The 12,965-nt window shown below is 45.8% G+C and overlaps 1 protein-coding gene across 2 annotated transcripts in view; it reads left to right on the top strand.

Moving 5' to 3' along the window:
* Positions 1–12,965, top strand: part of SYNJ2 (synaptojanin 2) — a 101,624-nt gene that overhangs the window by 79,423 nt on the left and 9,236 nt on the right. Inside the window, exons 16-23 of one of the 2 annotated variants that reach the window (XM_055310804.1) lie at positions 423–581; positions 2,455–2,611; positions 3,576–3,693; positions 7,449–7,667; positions 7,787–7,865; positions 8,456–8,624; positions 9,634–9,801; positions 12,465–12,599. In XM_055310804.1, coding sequence (XP_055166779.1) covers positions 423–581; positions 2,455–2,611; positions 3,576–3,693; positions 7,449–7,667; positions 7,787–7,865; positions 8,456–8,624; positions 9,634–9,801; positions 12,465–12,599 — 1,204 coding nt within the window. The remainder of the gene's footprint in view (positions 1–422; positions 582–2,454; positions 2,612–3,575; positions 3,694–7,448; positions 7,668–7,786; positions 7,866–8,455; positions 8,625–9,633; positions 9,802–12,464; positions 12,600–12,965) is intronic. The other variant, XM_055310805.1, reaches the window with a different exon arrangement.

The raw sequence follows: 12,965 nt of genomic DNA on the forward strand, positions 1-12,965 counted from the left end.
ACGATGAAAATGGATAAAATCCGTGACATTTTGCAAAGTTGCACATTCTGAGCATTTTAACTTATTTTCTTAAGCCTGATCCTCATAACACAGAATGTTTGGGCAACTCTTCTTTGGATGTAGACCTGATAAAAGCAGGAGCACAGCCCGATCACAGAGCTGGGCCGCAGTGAAGAAGGGGGTCATGCTTCCCAGTTAAATATGAGCTTTCTCCAAACCACTCAAAAACACTGTCATTTAAAATGAAGTAAGCCACATAAAAGCCCCGCACTAGGTGTATGGGATTGAGAGATGAGGTGCTCTACTGGAAGTCATTTTTTAAGTAACATTCTAAGAAATGTATCATCTGCAGGGTGAGTTTTCCTCCCCTCGCCCACCTTCTTTGCAAGATGAGCTGGAACGACTGTAATTTTCTTTAACAGGGAAGAAACATTTTTTCTCATGATTACGTGTTTTGGTGTGGCGATTTCAACTACCGCATTGATCTCACTTATGAAGAAGTCTTCTATTTTGTCAAACGCCAAGACTGGAAGAAACTTCTGGAGTTTGATCAGCTACAGCTACAGAAATCAAGTGGAAAAGTAAGTTGTGCTCTTATGATAGGTCTCAACAGCTTTTCCACTCTGGAATAACATCGAAACATTCAGTAGACTCAGGCATTGAAGTCAGAGAAACGTGAGCGTGTGTTCACACACACATCCTGGTCCCCCTCCAACGGGCTGCATTCAGGGCAGGTGTGCTCCTGGTGGGAATGACTGTCAGTCACTCTATGGAAAGCTGGTGAGCACAAAAGCCAGTGTAGGAGTTGATGGCAGCAGAAGACTCCCTGCCAACACCAGAATCTGTGCTCTGCAGTTGGAGGGTGGGTTTGCTGTCTCTTCCTCCTTCGGACTTCACAATGTCAACCACCGAGTGACACTCAAAGTACTCTATTTTGGTGAGATCTCAGTTTCTCATTGGTAAGCACACTAACAAATTATAACAATACTTAATATACTTTATACCAATTTGGGTGGATAATCCTCAAGACCATCCTACAAATTAGGTATTACACCCATTCAATAAACAAAAGAACTTAGGCCCAGGTCAGATGAGTACACAGAGCCATCATGCCATCCAAGACCGTCAAACTATAGAGCTCATATTTTATCCACTACATGACCCATGTGCAATTTTTTTTAAGATTTTTTTTCTTTTTTTAGATAGAGAATGAGTGGGGGCAGGGGCAGAGGGAGAGGGAGAAAATCTCAAGCAGATCCCCACTAAGTGTGGAGCCCGATGCCAGGTTGATCTCACTACCCTGAGATCATCACCTGAGCTGAGACCATGAGTTGGACGCTCAACTGACTGAGCCCCCCAGGCATCCCACCATGTGCAGTTTTTTAGTGACTCCTTAGACCATGACATAATAGGAAAGATTCAGGTATAGGGTCTGCCCTCAGTTCTTCACAGTCACACTGGTCAGCTTCCAGATGACCCGAAGCTTATGTTCTCCACCTAATACTGTTTGCTCTTTTCAGTGCCTGTTAGCTTCATAGCACCTGCACTCCATTTACCTTTTGAAAATGTGGCTGGTTCAGTGCGTGGAGCTAGGAGAGTTAATTTCTCTCCTACAGCCAGATTCACACATTCTTTGAGATGTTCTGTTCACCTCCCACTCAGCCCTGCCACGACATTGCTGAGGGGTGGCCGGATGGAAAAGTAACCACAGCATACCTCACTAGAATAGGTTTTTCTTTCTTCCTCCAACCAGTGTTGTCCACATCCTTCTACAGATGCACGGAGAAAATTAGGTGTCTGTTCCAGGGTCTTCTCACAGCACCAGGGCTGGATCTAGAGCTAACCAGAAACAGTTCCATTTCGGTCCTGCGCTTCTATTTTTAAAGATTTTATTTATTCCTGAGAGACCCAGAGAAAGAGACATAGGCAGAGGGAGAAGCAGGCTCCATGCAGTGAGCCTGATTTGGGACTCGATCCCAGGACTCCAGGATCACACCCTGAGCCAGAGGCAGACACTAAACTGCTGAGCCACCCAGGCGTCCCCCTGCGCTTCTATTTACTCAATTCATTTAGTTAGCAAATACCAACAAGGGCCTTTTAGGTATGCCCAGGCATGTACTAGGTCTGGGGCTGAGTGGAGGGGCCCCTGTGATACTTGCCTTGTGCCTTCCACTGTCTCTGGGGCACTGACGAGGGGACAGTTGGACATCGGGTCCCCGAGGTGGGTAGGAGTTCCCAGGGTGGTGCATCAGTCAGTGGAATCAATAATCATCCCTCTCTTGCTAATTAAATAGCATACACATGTTCACTTTGAGACATATTTGCAACTATAATGTCGATTTTGTGTCTTTTTAGGAATGGGGCACTTGGGAATGTGCTTCCTTATTTTTTGTTTTTTTGCATACTATATACAGAATCTAGAACCAAGTTGGTCTTGGTCTTTTCTCCTAATAGATTTTTAAAGACTTTCACGAAGGCGTTATTAATTTTGGACCTACCTACAAGTATGACGTTGGCTCTGCTGCCTACGACACAAGTGACAAATGTCGCACCCCTGCCTGGACAGACCGGGTCCTGTGGTGGAGGAAGAGGCACTCTTTTGACAGAACAGGTGCGTGAGATGTGTGCACATTCAGAGCTGGTGGAGGGCGTGATCGATAGCGTAGAGGGGAAGTCTGCACATTCATTCAGCACAGCACTCTTTGTGGTATAAATAACAACTTTCTTGATGACCCCAAACGATAGAAAAGTCATTCCATCTATTGGCCCCTATGCTTTGGAAGTTGTGCTTTGGGGAGCTCCCCTCTGGCTCTCCCCGCCCCTGCATCACGGCTGCCACCCCCCGCAACACCACCCCATCTGCCTTCTGTTCTGGGTGGACAACAAGGAGAGAGGCCACGGCTCTTCTGGTCCAGTATGTCTCCCCTTGCCCACACATGCACTTTATCCCTCCTGTTTGCTTCCACCAAACTCTTACCTGCTCCAGGCTCCCAATTCGGAATTGAACAGGAGCCAAACACAGGAAAGAAGAGCTTTTTCCTCATTAGTGGTCAAGTACATTTTGAATTATTTGTGATGGCCAATTAGGAAGGGCAGTTGAGTCAGAACACCTAGACATAAAACAGCTCTGCTTTCCTGGCAAGATGGCTGCAGAGATTTCAAAGCCAGGGAATCACATCATTCAGATCAGTCTTTGGACATCTGTGGGCATCCCTCGGGCACCGAGAGGCCAGGATACAGTGATGGCCTCAGCCTCGGCTTTGCCTACATAAAAGGTGCAGACTTCCTGTGTCCCTGTACCCCTGGGATGGGAACCCCACAGCCACGATGTCTGCTTTCCCACTCGGTTTGTCCACTGGGGAGGCCACAGGCATCACTGGATAATCTACATAGATTATCTACCCCAGGCCAACTCCACATGGTTTCCAGCCAAGCAGGTTAGAGCAGACAAGGTTGAGACAGGTGGTGGTCTGTGCCCGAGATCCCTGTTGTACAGCTTCCTCGGTCCGCATTCCCATATATTGATACCAGTTTGTGTTGTATGTGGGTCTCTTGATCGGAATCCCTGTGAGTAGCTGAAGAACTCAACCTTCTAGACAACGATGTAGATGCTGACAACACAGTCAGACATTGCTGGTCTCCTGGTGTGCTCAAGTATTACGGCCGAGCAGAACTACAAGCATCTGATCACAGGTATGGTCTTCGCTGCGTCGGGCACATTCTCCCGTGCCAGGGTGAGCAGCGTCTGCTGCTCCCCACAGAGAACAGATGTGTTGTCCCCCTCGGAATGCATGTGTGCACGTGTGTGAAATATAGTGAAGAACCAAGAATAGCATGACCAATAGCTGTCCTCACCACCAAGAATGAATCAGTGTTAGTATTTTGTACTAAAAAAAAATGACATCATTCATGAAAACTTCAAAGATGCACCCTATACTATTTTGTCATTTAAATTCCTATAAATGATGTCATTGGGCAACTTGCTTTATTGTTATTTAATATCTTTGAAATTCAGTCATGTTGATATTACAGACCTGGCTCATTCTCTTGTAATTGCTGTCCAGTATTACACTAAATATATCCATGGAATTACCCATTCACCTACTGGTGACATTTTTTCCTAATATTTTATTATTACAAATGCCATAGGGTTTTCAAGTTTGGATTCTGAGTTCTTAAATGCTCTGAGCTATTAGTTTGGCATATCTTGCATTAACAACAGAACACAGCAAAAGGGTTGGTCAGCTCAATGTGCACTGGCACCAGCCACAGAGAGAGATTGGTCTTCTAGAACATTTTTAAAGAGACAGAGAAAATGGCATTTTCGGGTGGAAATAGGAAGGGTTTGATCTTCCCACGACTGCTCCCAAAACTAGCCTGTCAGTTTCGACTTCTACAAGGAAAGAAATTAGGAGAGAGAGTTGATGAATAGCTGGTCAGCCAGTAGGTCTAAATCTTTAGATACCCTAAATTCTTGAGAAAGCCGTGTTGCAAATACATACCTAGAAACCAACCTTGGGAAATCTCCAGTTATAGGATTTTCAGGTTTGCTAATTCAGTGAGTGTCTTTAAGAAGCAGTTCACTTAACAAATATTCACTGAAGGGCGTTGTATACTAGACCTGTTCTTGTATACTGTTCACTGAAGATTAACAGTGAACAAAACAGACAAGACCACATTCTCATGGAATTGTCTAGTAAGGACAGACAGACAATAAATGTGAAAAAAAATAGTAATAAGAGTCAGACAAGGGGTTGGTGCTCTTTTATACCCAGTGTTCAAGGAAAGCCTTTACGATATGATGACCTGAAAGAAGTGAGTTGAGCCAGAGGGGCATCAGGGGGAGAGCATTCCAGGGTGAGGAGGGAAGCAGTGAACATTCAGGAATTGAGAGAACAGAAGTGGAGTAGAAAGAGTAGAGGAAGTCATAGGAAATGGGCAAGAAGTGCAGACCATCTGGAAGAACCCTGCAGGCCACAAGAACACAATGGGTTTTACTAGGCCTGAGGAGTGGCATTATCTGATGAGGTGTTGACAGAATCAGCCAAAGAGAGTCTATCCCACTGGGCCAGGGAAGAAGCTGGTGTGGTAAGCAAGGGAAGAATCAGTGCCAGCCTTGGACCAGGTGGTCATGTGTCCCTGTGGTGGGTTCTGGATAGATTTTGCAAGTGGAGCCTACAGAATTGTCTGAGGGATTGGATGGTGTGTGTGTGTGTGGGGGGGGATTTTAGGAGGACAGAGTGGGGAGGGGGAGGGGGAAGATTTCAGGAAGACCCCAGAGTTTGGCCTGAGCAACCAGAAGGACAGAGTAGCCTTCACTCAGCTGGATTGCTGGGAGGTACGGATCTGGACACACTGGTTTGAGGTGCATCTTAGACATTTATGGATTTTTCTGATTAAAAAAACAGAGCACCTCAGTCATTGACTGGGAAAACCTATGTATGCAAACAAACCCTCCATAGTTCGCCTTTTGAGACAGTGGCTGCAATGGTCTGTTACATGTCTTCTGTATTTTCCATGCACGTTAAAAGATCTTATACCAAAATGGTAACCTTCATGTGCAGCTATGCATTATATATAAATGCATATAAAAACATTAGGATTATACTATGCAGACTTACGTTGCCTTTTCACTTATTACGTTGCCTTTTTTACTTACTACATTCATATCTTTAAATTAAACTTTTTATGTTGAGGTAATCAGAGATTGACATCTGATTATAAGGAATAATACAGAGAGCCCAGGTCCCTTTTCCCAGGTCCCTTTTCCCAGGCCCCGCAGTGAGGAGATCCTGTCCTTCTGTAGCACAGGGCCATGACCAGGATAGCGACAATGTCACTGTCAAGATACAGAACATCTCCTTCACCACAGGGATGCCTCCTGGCGCCTTTCATAGCCCTGCTCATTTCCCCTGGTCCCTAACCTGTCTGCCGCTGCTTTTTCTCCCTTCCCATCATTTCGTCATTCCAAGCATGTTACATAAATGGCATCAGAACTCGGGGACTGGGTTTTTCCTGCCAGCCTCATTCTCTACAGATCCGTGCAGTTGTTCTGAGTATCAGTAGCCTGTTTGCATCATCACTGGGGGTGCTGCCCATGTGCACATGCTTTCCTCAGCGATGCTTCCTGTACAGCACGTGCGGCTTCTCCCAAAAGGTTTCCTGCCAGCTTTTACAACTACTCACTTGGTGCACATCCCTGTGTCAGATTTTCCTCAGTCTTCTTTTTCCTTCTAAATGCAAAAAAACAAAAATCTAACAATCGTGATACAAATTTGTGGTAGGATAATATCGGTTATCACTCACATCTCCCCATTTTCACAGTGTTGTTCCCTGTTTTTAAAGGTCACCATCCTATGACCTACTGTTTTGTCTTCTGTTCTGTTTCCACTTAATACTGTCTTATAAATGTCTTTGATGAGATTACAGAATCTTCATAATAGAGGATTTCCTAAATTTTTGTAAAGAAAGTAAACCCATCCCTATATCACACTTGCAATAACGATTGCATTATTTCCTGCTGGCCTGTTTTCCTGGGTATGTCAACTAGAGTTCTCCAACATTGTTCTTATTAGTTGTATAATATATGATCATATGGCTACACCATAACCTGTTTCCCTCTCGTGTATGGGGCAGATAGATTGTTTCCCCTTTCCCCTTTCAGCAACAGTGCTGTAATAATCATCCTTGTGTATAAATCTTTGTCTGAATCTCTCATCATTTTCTTAGAACAAAGACCTGGAATTGAAATTAGTAGGTCAAAGGAGATGGACATCTTTGTTTTTTTGGGTTTTTTTTTGTCCTGCTTTCTTTTTTTTTTTAATAAATTAATTTTTATTGGTGTTCAATTTACCAACATACAGAATAACACCCAGTGCTCATCCCGTCAAGTGGAGATGGACATCTTTGAGATTCCTTTTTTTTTTTAAAGATTTTATTTATTAATTCATGAAAGACACAGAGAGGCAGAGACACAGGCAGAGGGAGAAGCAGGCTCCTTGGGAAGAGCCCAGCGAGGGACTCGATTCCAGGACCCCAGGATCACACTCTGAGCCAAAGGCAGACCCTCAACCACTGAGCCACCTAGGCGTCCCCATCCTCGAGATTCTTAACACCAGTTGCCAAATAGCTGTCCAAAAAGCTTGTTCCCCTAGCAGAGGGAGAATTCACACTTCTCTCCATCCTCAGCAATCTTGGCAAGTACCACATAAGAAAAAAATCTCCGCTAACAGGGCACTGTTTTCTCTAAATCATCCTTTAGGTAAGAATGCCAAGACAGTGCTAAGGCTGGGCAAAGACAGAGTCAGAAATCCTAGGACAGGACAACCGGGCTGCAGGTGCTGGGCCAGGGCCACACCATGGGTCATTGTTGTTCACTCTTGCCAGTGGGGGTCAGGACCTACTCAGCCAGTTAACCATCACCCATCTTCCCTTCATGTCTAACGCAGACCCGTGCTGGCGATCGTGGAGGTGGAAGTTCAAGAAGTCGATGTGGGTGCTCGGGAGAGGGTGTTCCAGGAAGTGTCCTCTTTCCAGGGCCCCCTCGATGCCACTGTTGTAGTCAACCTCCAGTCGCCAACTTTAGAAGAGAAAAATGAGTTTCCTGAGGATGTACGCACAGAACTCATGCAGACCTTGGGCAATTATGGGACCATTGTTCTTGTCAGGTAACTAGCGCCCCGGCTGGCACAGGGTCCTGGGTGCATGTCATGTGCATTCTGGCCAGGACCCGTGAGAGCCACCGAGCTGCTCTTGGTGTTGACTTGGCATATCTCATTTATTCCAGGATCAACCAAGGGCAAATGCTAGTGACTTTTGCAGACAGTCACTCAGCTCTCAGCGTCCTGGACGTGGATGGTATGAAGGTGAGTCATGCTTGGTCACTCATAAAGTGGGGGGCTGCTTGTTTCCTTGGGCTTTTACATGGTCAAGGCATCTCTTCACCTCTCCCTTAAGGTGCGGACTCCACAGGAGGGCAGGCAATAGCACTCTTCCTTCTGGTGTCTATTTCTGGTGTCCTCATTGAGGATATTAGTATATCTAATGTCTCCCTGGCCACTTGCAGAATTTAGGAGGAAGAGCAAGTTTTAGAGGGCAGATCCCACTGAGTCACTGGGTCCATCTTGGCTCACACCTGCCGGTGGGAGAGCACTACAATCATTTTCTTTAGACGGTTTATTTTGAAATATGCAGCATACAGATATTTCCCATTTTGATAATATCCTGGTTTTATACTCACATGGGATGAAAGGCTGGAAGTGATAATTCAACTTTTATTTTGACTGAATGTGAGCTATCATGATCTTGCCTGAGGTCTAGATTCTCAACTTTTCTTAGCAAAACATGAAGATTGGCCTGCTTCTCATGCAGGAGTTTGAGCGAGATGCCCTTTGAAAGCGAAGGGAGTGGTTCTGACGTCTGCATTCATCCTCAGATGGCCATTCTGTCCTCACAGGTAAAAGGCAGAGCAGTGAAGATCAGACCAAAGACCAAGGACTGGCTAAAAGGTTTGCAAGAGGAGATCATCCGAAAGCGGGATAGCATGGCTTCCATGTCTCCCACTGCCAATTCCTGTTTGCTGGAGGAAAACTTTGACTTCACAACTTTGGACTATGAGTCAGAAGGTGAGTAGTCACTTAAGTGACCAAGTTCTCCAGGACTTCTTGGTCATTGTGGCGAGGTCAGCAGGCAAGAAGTTCCGACAACCAGCATGAGATTTTCTTTTTTTTCCTTTCTTTTTTTCTTTTTTTTTAAGATTTTATTTATTTATTTATTTGTTTGTTCATTTGTTTGTGAGAGACACAGACAGAGAGGCAGAGACATGCAGAGGGAGAAAGAGGCTCCCTGTAGGAAGCCCAATATGGGACTTGATCCCAGGATCCTGGGATCATGCCCTGAGCCAAAGGCAGACACTCAACCACTGAGCTACTCAGGTGTTCCCCAGCATGAGATTTTCAAGCCCCCTTCTAACACCTTACGATTGCAGAGGGCCCTTTGAGTGCAAGCATTTATTCGTCGTGCTAAGTTGCCGGCAGTGTGCACGTCTAGAGGTGTCGCCTGAAGGGGTAAATAAGACCTGGAGCCATCTGACATGATAGTGAGAAACAGGGCTTTTGAGGATGTCTGGGCTGTAGGCACAGTCTCGTGTCTCAGGTGTGAGTGGAATTGGGATCCTGTACCTGTTGACACGTGGGGGCCTCTGGGCTGCAGGAAGCTGTGCCGCAGACATCCTGATGCCGAGCCGCAAGCCTGGATGTTGAAACAGACCCACTGGGCAGCCCAGGAGGCTCAGCGGTTTAGCGCCGCCTTCAGCCCCGGGCGTGATCCTGGAGACCTGGGATCGAGTCCCACATCAGGTTCCCTGCATGGAGCCTGCTTCTCCCTCTGCCTGTGTCTCTGTGCCTCTCTCTCTCTCTCTCTCTCTCTCTCTGTCTCTAGTGAATAAATAAATAAAATCTTTAAAAAAAAAGAAAGAAAGAAAGAAAGAAAGAAAGAAAGAAAGAAAGAAAGAAAGAAAGAAAGAAAGAAAGAAAGAAAGAAAGAAAGAAAAGAAAAGAAAGAAAGAAACAGACCCACTGCTGAAAGGCTCTGCTATGTACCCTGATGGTGTGCTATGACATTTCCTTCCCCTAGGGGATATTCTCGAAGATGACGAAGACTATTTGGTGGATGAGCTAAATCAGTCTGTGGTCTCAGATGGTGAAATGGGGGCGGACAACCTTTCTGAAGCCTCCACGGCAGCGGTGCCTGCCAGCAAGTCACCTGCACTCACTAAAAAGAAGCAGCACCCAACGTACAAAGGTAGCTTGGCCCCTCCTTTTCTAAAAAGCCTCTGGCATCGAGTCCATTCTTTCTCTCAACACCAGGACATTACGTACCACGAATCAAATGCCCACAGCCCACCCTAGAGCTAAAACAACAAGTCATAGCAAGTGAGTGGAAACCGGGTTTTGGGCCTGGATCCAGCTACCACCACACCAATTTTCTGTAGTGCTTTTTTCTTTTCTTTTTTTTCTTTTTCTCTTCTTTCTTTCTTTTTTTTTTTTTTTTTTAACCACTGGTACCCCTATAGCACACAAGATCTGTAGTAATTCCTATTTCCTCTGTATGTTTATTTTATTTTATTTTTTCCCTCTGTATGTTTAAATGGCCACCTCTCTGAACTGGTTTTACATTTCTAATTCTGTTTTTCCTCTCCAAAATGTTTCTCTTTCAGTCCCATGAGAGACATAATTATTTTTTTATTGAAGTATAGTTGGCATACAATGTTATATTGGTTTCAGGTATACAACTTAGCAAACCAGTAATTCTATATGTAACGCAGTGCGTGTGGTTATCATCTGTCACCTTATAATGTTGAAAAAAATATTATTGGCTGTATTCTCAATGCTATCTTTTTCTTCCCTGGAACTGTTTTGTTTTATAACTGGAAGTTTGTATCTCTTAATCTCCTTCACCTATTTCCTCTACTCCCACTTCCCAGTCAACCACCAGTTCTCTGTATGTGTTTCTGGGTTTAATGGTTTGTTTGTTTGTTTTTGTTTGTTTTGGGTTTTTTGGCTATTTGTTTTGTTTTTATTTTTATTTTGTTTTGTTTTGTTTTTAGATTCCACATGTAAATGAAATCATACTTGTCTATGTCTGATTTATTTCACTTAGCGCACCCTCTAAGTCTATCAGGTATCTAAGTATCCATCAGGTCCTGAGTGCTGGTGTATGGTTACATTCATATAACACATTATTGTACATTAACATACATTAGCATCATTCTATCATTTGAGATTGAGCAAAGAGGGACTGAAAGCCCTGCAGATTGAACTTCAAAGTCATAGGTTATATGGTATAATGGCCCTTCTGAATAAGTTTTAAAACCTGCTGGCATTTCATAGGCTGGAAAGTAGGGTAGTCCTGCTCTAGCCTCAGACTGCTCCAGCCACAAGTGCCTTCCAGCTGCTGGTCACTGTGTTCCCCCTCCCCCACTGGAAGAAAGCTGTGCTCAGCAGGTTCGGGAGCTTAGAGTATTTCAGGACCCTTTGAGCTCTGGCTGAGAACACAGAACATGGTGAAAGTGAATTGAGATGCTTCCCAGGGAAGGTAATTTACTGGGAGAGGTGCAGACACCTCTAAGCCCCTTTGACTGTACAGTGGTCCCAGAGGTGGTTAGTAGGCTGACTACATTGAGCCAGCAGGAGCTTTTAAACTTACAGGTTGCTGAGCCCCATCATAGAGATGTGGATTTGGCAGGGGTGGGCTGGGACCCTGAAAATCTGGCAGGTCATGAAGCTCCTTGGAGGACTGAGATGCATGGCTGAGATTGGGGACTGCTACCGGGAAGCAGCAGTCTTCATCCATGCATCGAGGTGGTTCTGTGCCCTGCACATCCAGAGGGCTCCTGCCCTGGAGTAGGTGGCTGAAGGGACACGCTTTTCAGATAGCAGGCAGTCCTTTTCTGCAGGAATGGCCATCATTCAGGAATCCTCCCAAGCAGAGTGCACACATGCGCTCAAAGGCCTCTCTGAATGAAAAACGAGTAGAGCAGCATGAGGGTGCTTGATGGTGAATGTCAAGAAGGCATGTCCATGATGCTATGGGGGTTCAGGAATTCCCATTAGAAGGAGAAGCCTACCTCTTCCTAGCTCCAAAATACATGGGCTTGAGCTGTTGGAAATGTGAGGGGTAGAGTGTCTGAGCCAAAATAAAATGAGTCAGGCTGTGATGCAGTGGGAGAGAGAAGATCTGAAATTTTCCTGAACTTAGGTAATAAATCAAAGCAGTCACTTCCTCACGCCCCTCTTAGCCTTAGAAGGTATTTGCAGGACAAGTCAAGAGGCAGTGGGTTTTGGTACTTGGGGCTTGATGGATGAGCAAGGACGCTCCATACTAGGAGCTTGCCACTGGATGGCAGGCAACCCTGCTGACAGAGGCAGAGAATATCCTAAACTTCCAAAACATCTGTCCTGTTTGTTTGTTTTTATAAGGTTTTACTTATTTATTCATGAGAGACACACAGAGAGAGGCAGAGATGTAGGCAGAGGAAGGCAGGCTCCCTGCGGAGAGCTCGATGCGGGTCTTGACCCCAGGATCATGAGCCAAAGGCAGACACTCAACTACTGAGTCACCCAGGCACCCCAGCTGTCTTGTTGTAGAGTGAGGAATTAAAACTGGGGTACTCTGGTCTTCAGCTGTCTCCTCTAGTCCTCTGTGTGAGCCTCCTTCATTATTTCAGAAGGAAGTACCCCTACACTTGGAAAAATTTCTCTCTCTCTCATGTCAGGATCAGAAGGCTGGTCCACAGTTCATCTCATGTTCCAAGCAGGCATTGGGTGCCCCCGCCCACCCACCCTCCCATGCCCACAGAGAGGGGGGCCCTGTCTCGCGGGGAGCCCCCCTGCATGGTCAGCTCCGCGCAGACCCGAGTCTGAGGCCTGCCTCCCACCTCACTCACCTTCCGCCATGTCCTCCAGATGATGCTGACCTGGTGGAGCTAAAGCAGGAGCTGGAAGCAGTTGGGGATTTCCGACACCGTTCTCCAAGCAGGTCTTTGTCGGTTCCCACTAGGCCTCGGCCACCTCACCCACCGCAGAGACCCCCCCCTCCAAGTAAGACTTTGCTGCTTTGGGCTTACCACCGTGCCTGCTGGGAATAACCACCCATTTCCTGCCACTCAACACCCGCCTCTGGGTCCCCCGCCTTCCCCTCCTCAGGCTCCGTTTTGTGTTGATCTCAGAAAGAGTCCAGTACTTTCTGTTTTACCTCTTCTGTTCACTCCTCCCTCCACCCTAAAAGTGCAGTCAGACACAGAGATCTTTCCCTCAGGCTTTACTTCCCAGTTGGGCTCCTCTTGGCTTACGTCACAAGAGCAATTGTTGGCAGGCTGGAAGCACGTGACTTTTTAAGCATATTCTTTGCTTTTCTGAGTTAACACCCAGAGAACAAAATGATAAGTAAATAAAAAGTAAAATTTA

The sequence above is a fragment of the Nyctereutes procyonoides genome, unplaced genomic scaffold (genome assembly GCF_905146905.1).
Source record: "Nyctereutes procyonoides isolate TBG_1078 unplaced genomic scaffold, NYPRO_anot_genome, whole genome shotgun sequence".
Lineage (NCBI taxonomy): Eukaryota > Metazoa > Chordata > Mammalia > Carnivora > Canidae > Nyctereutes > Nyctereutes procyonoides.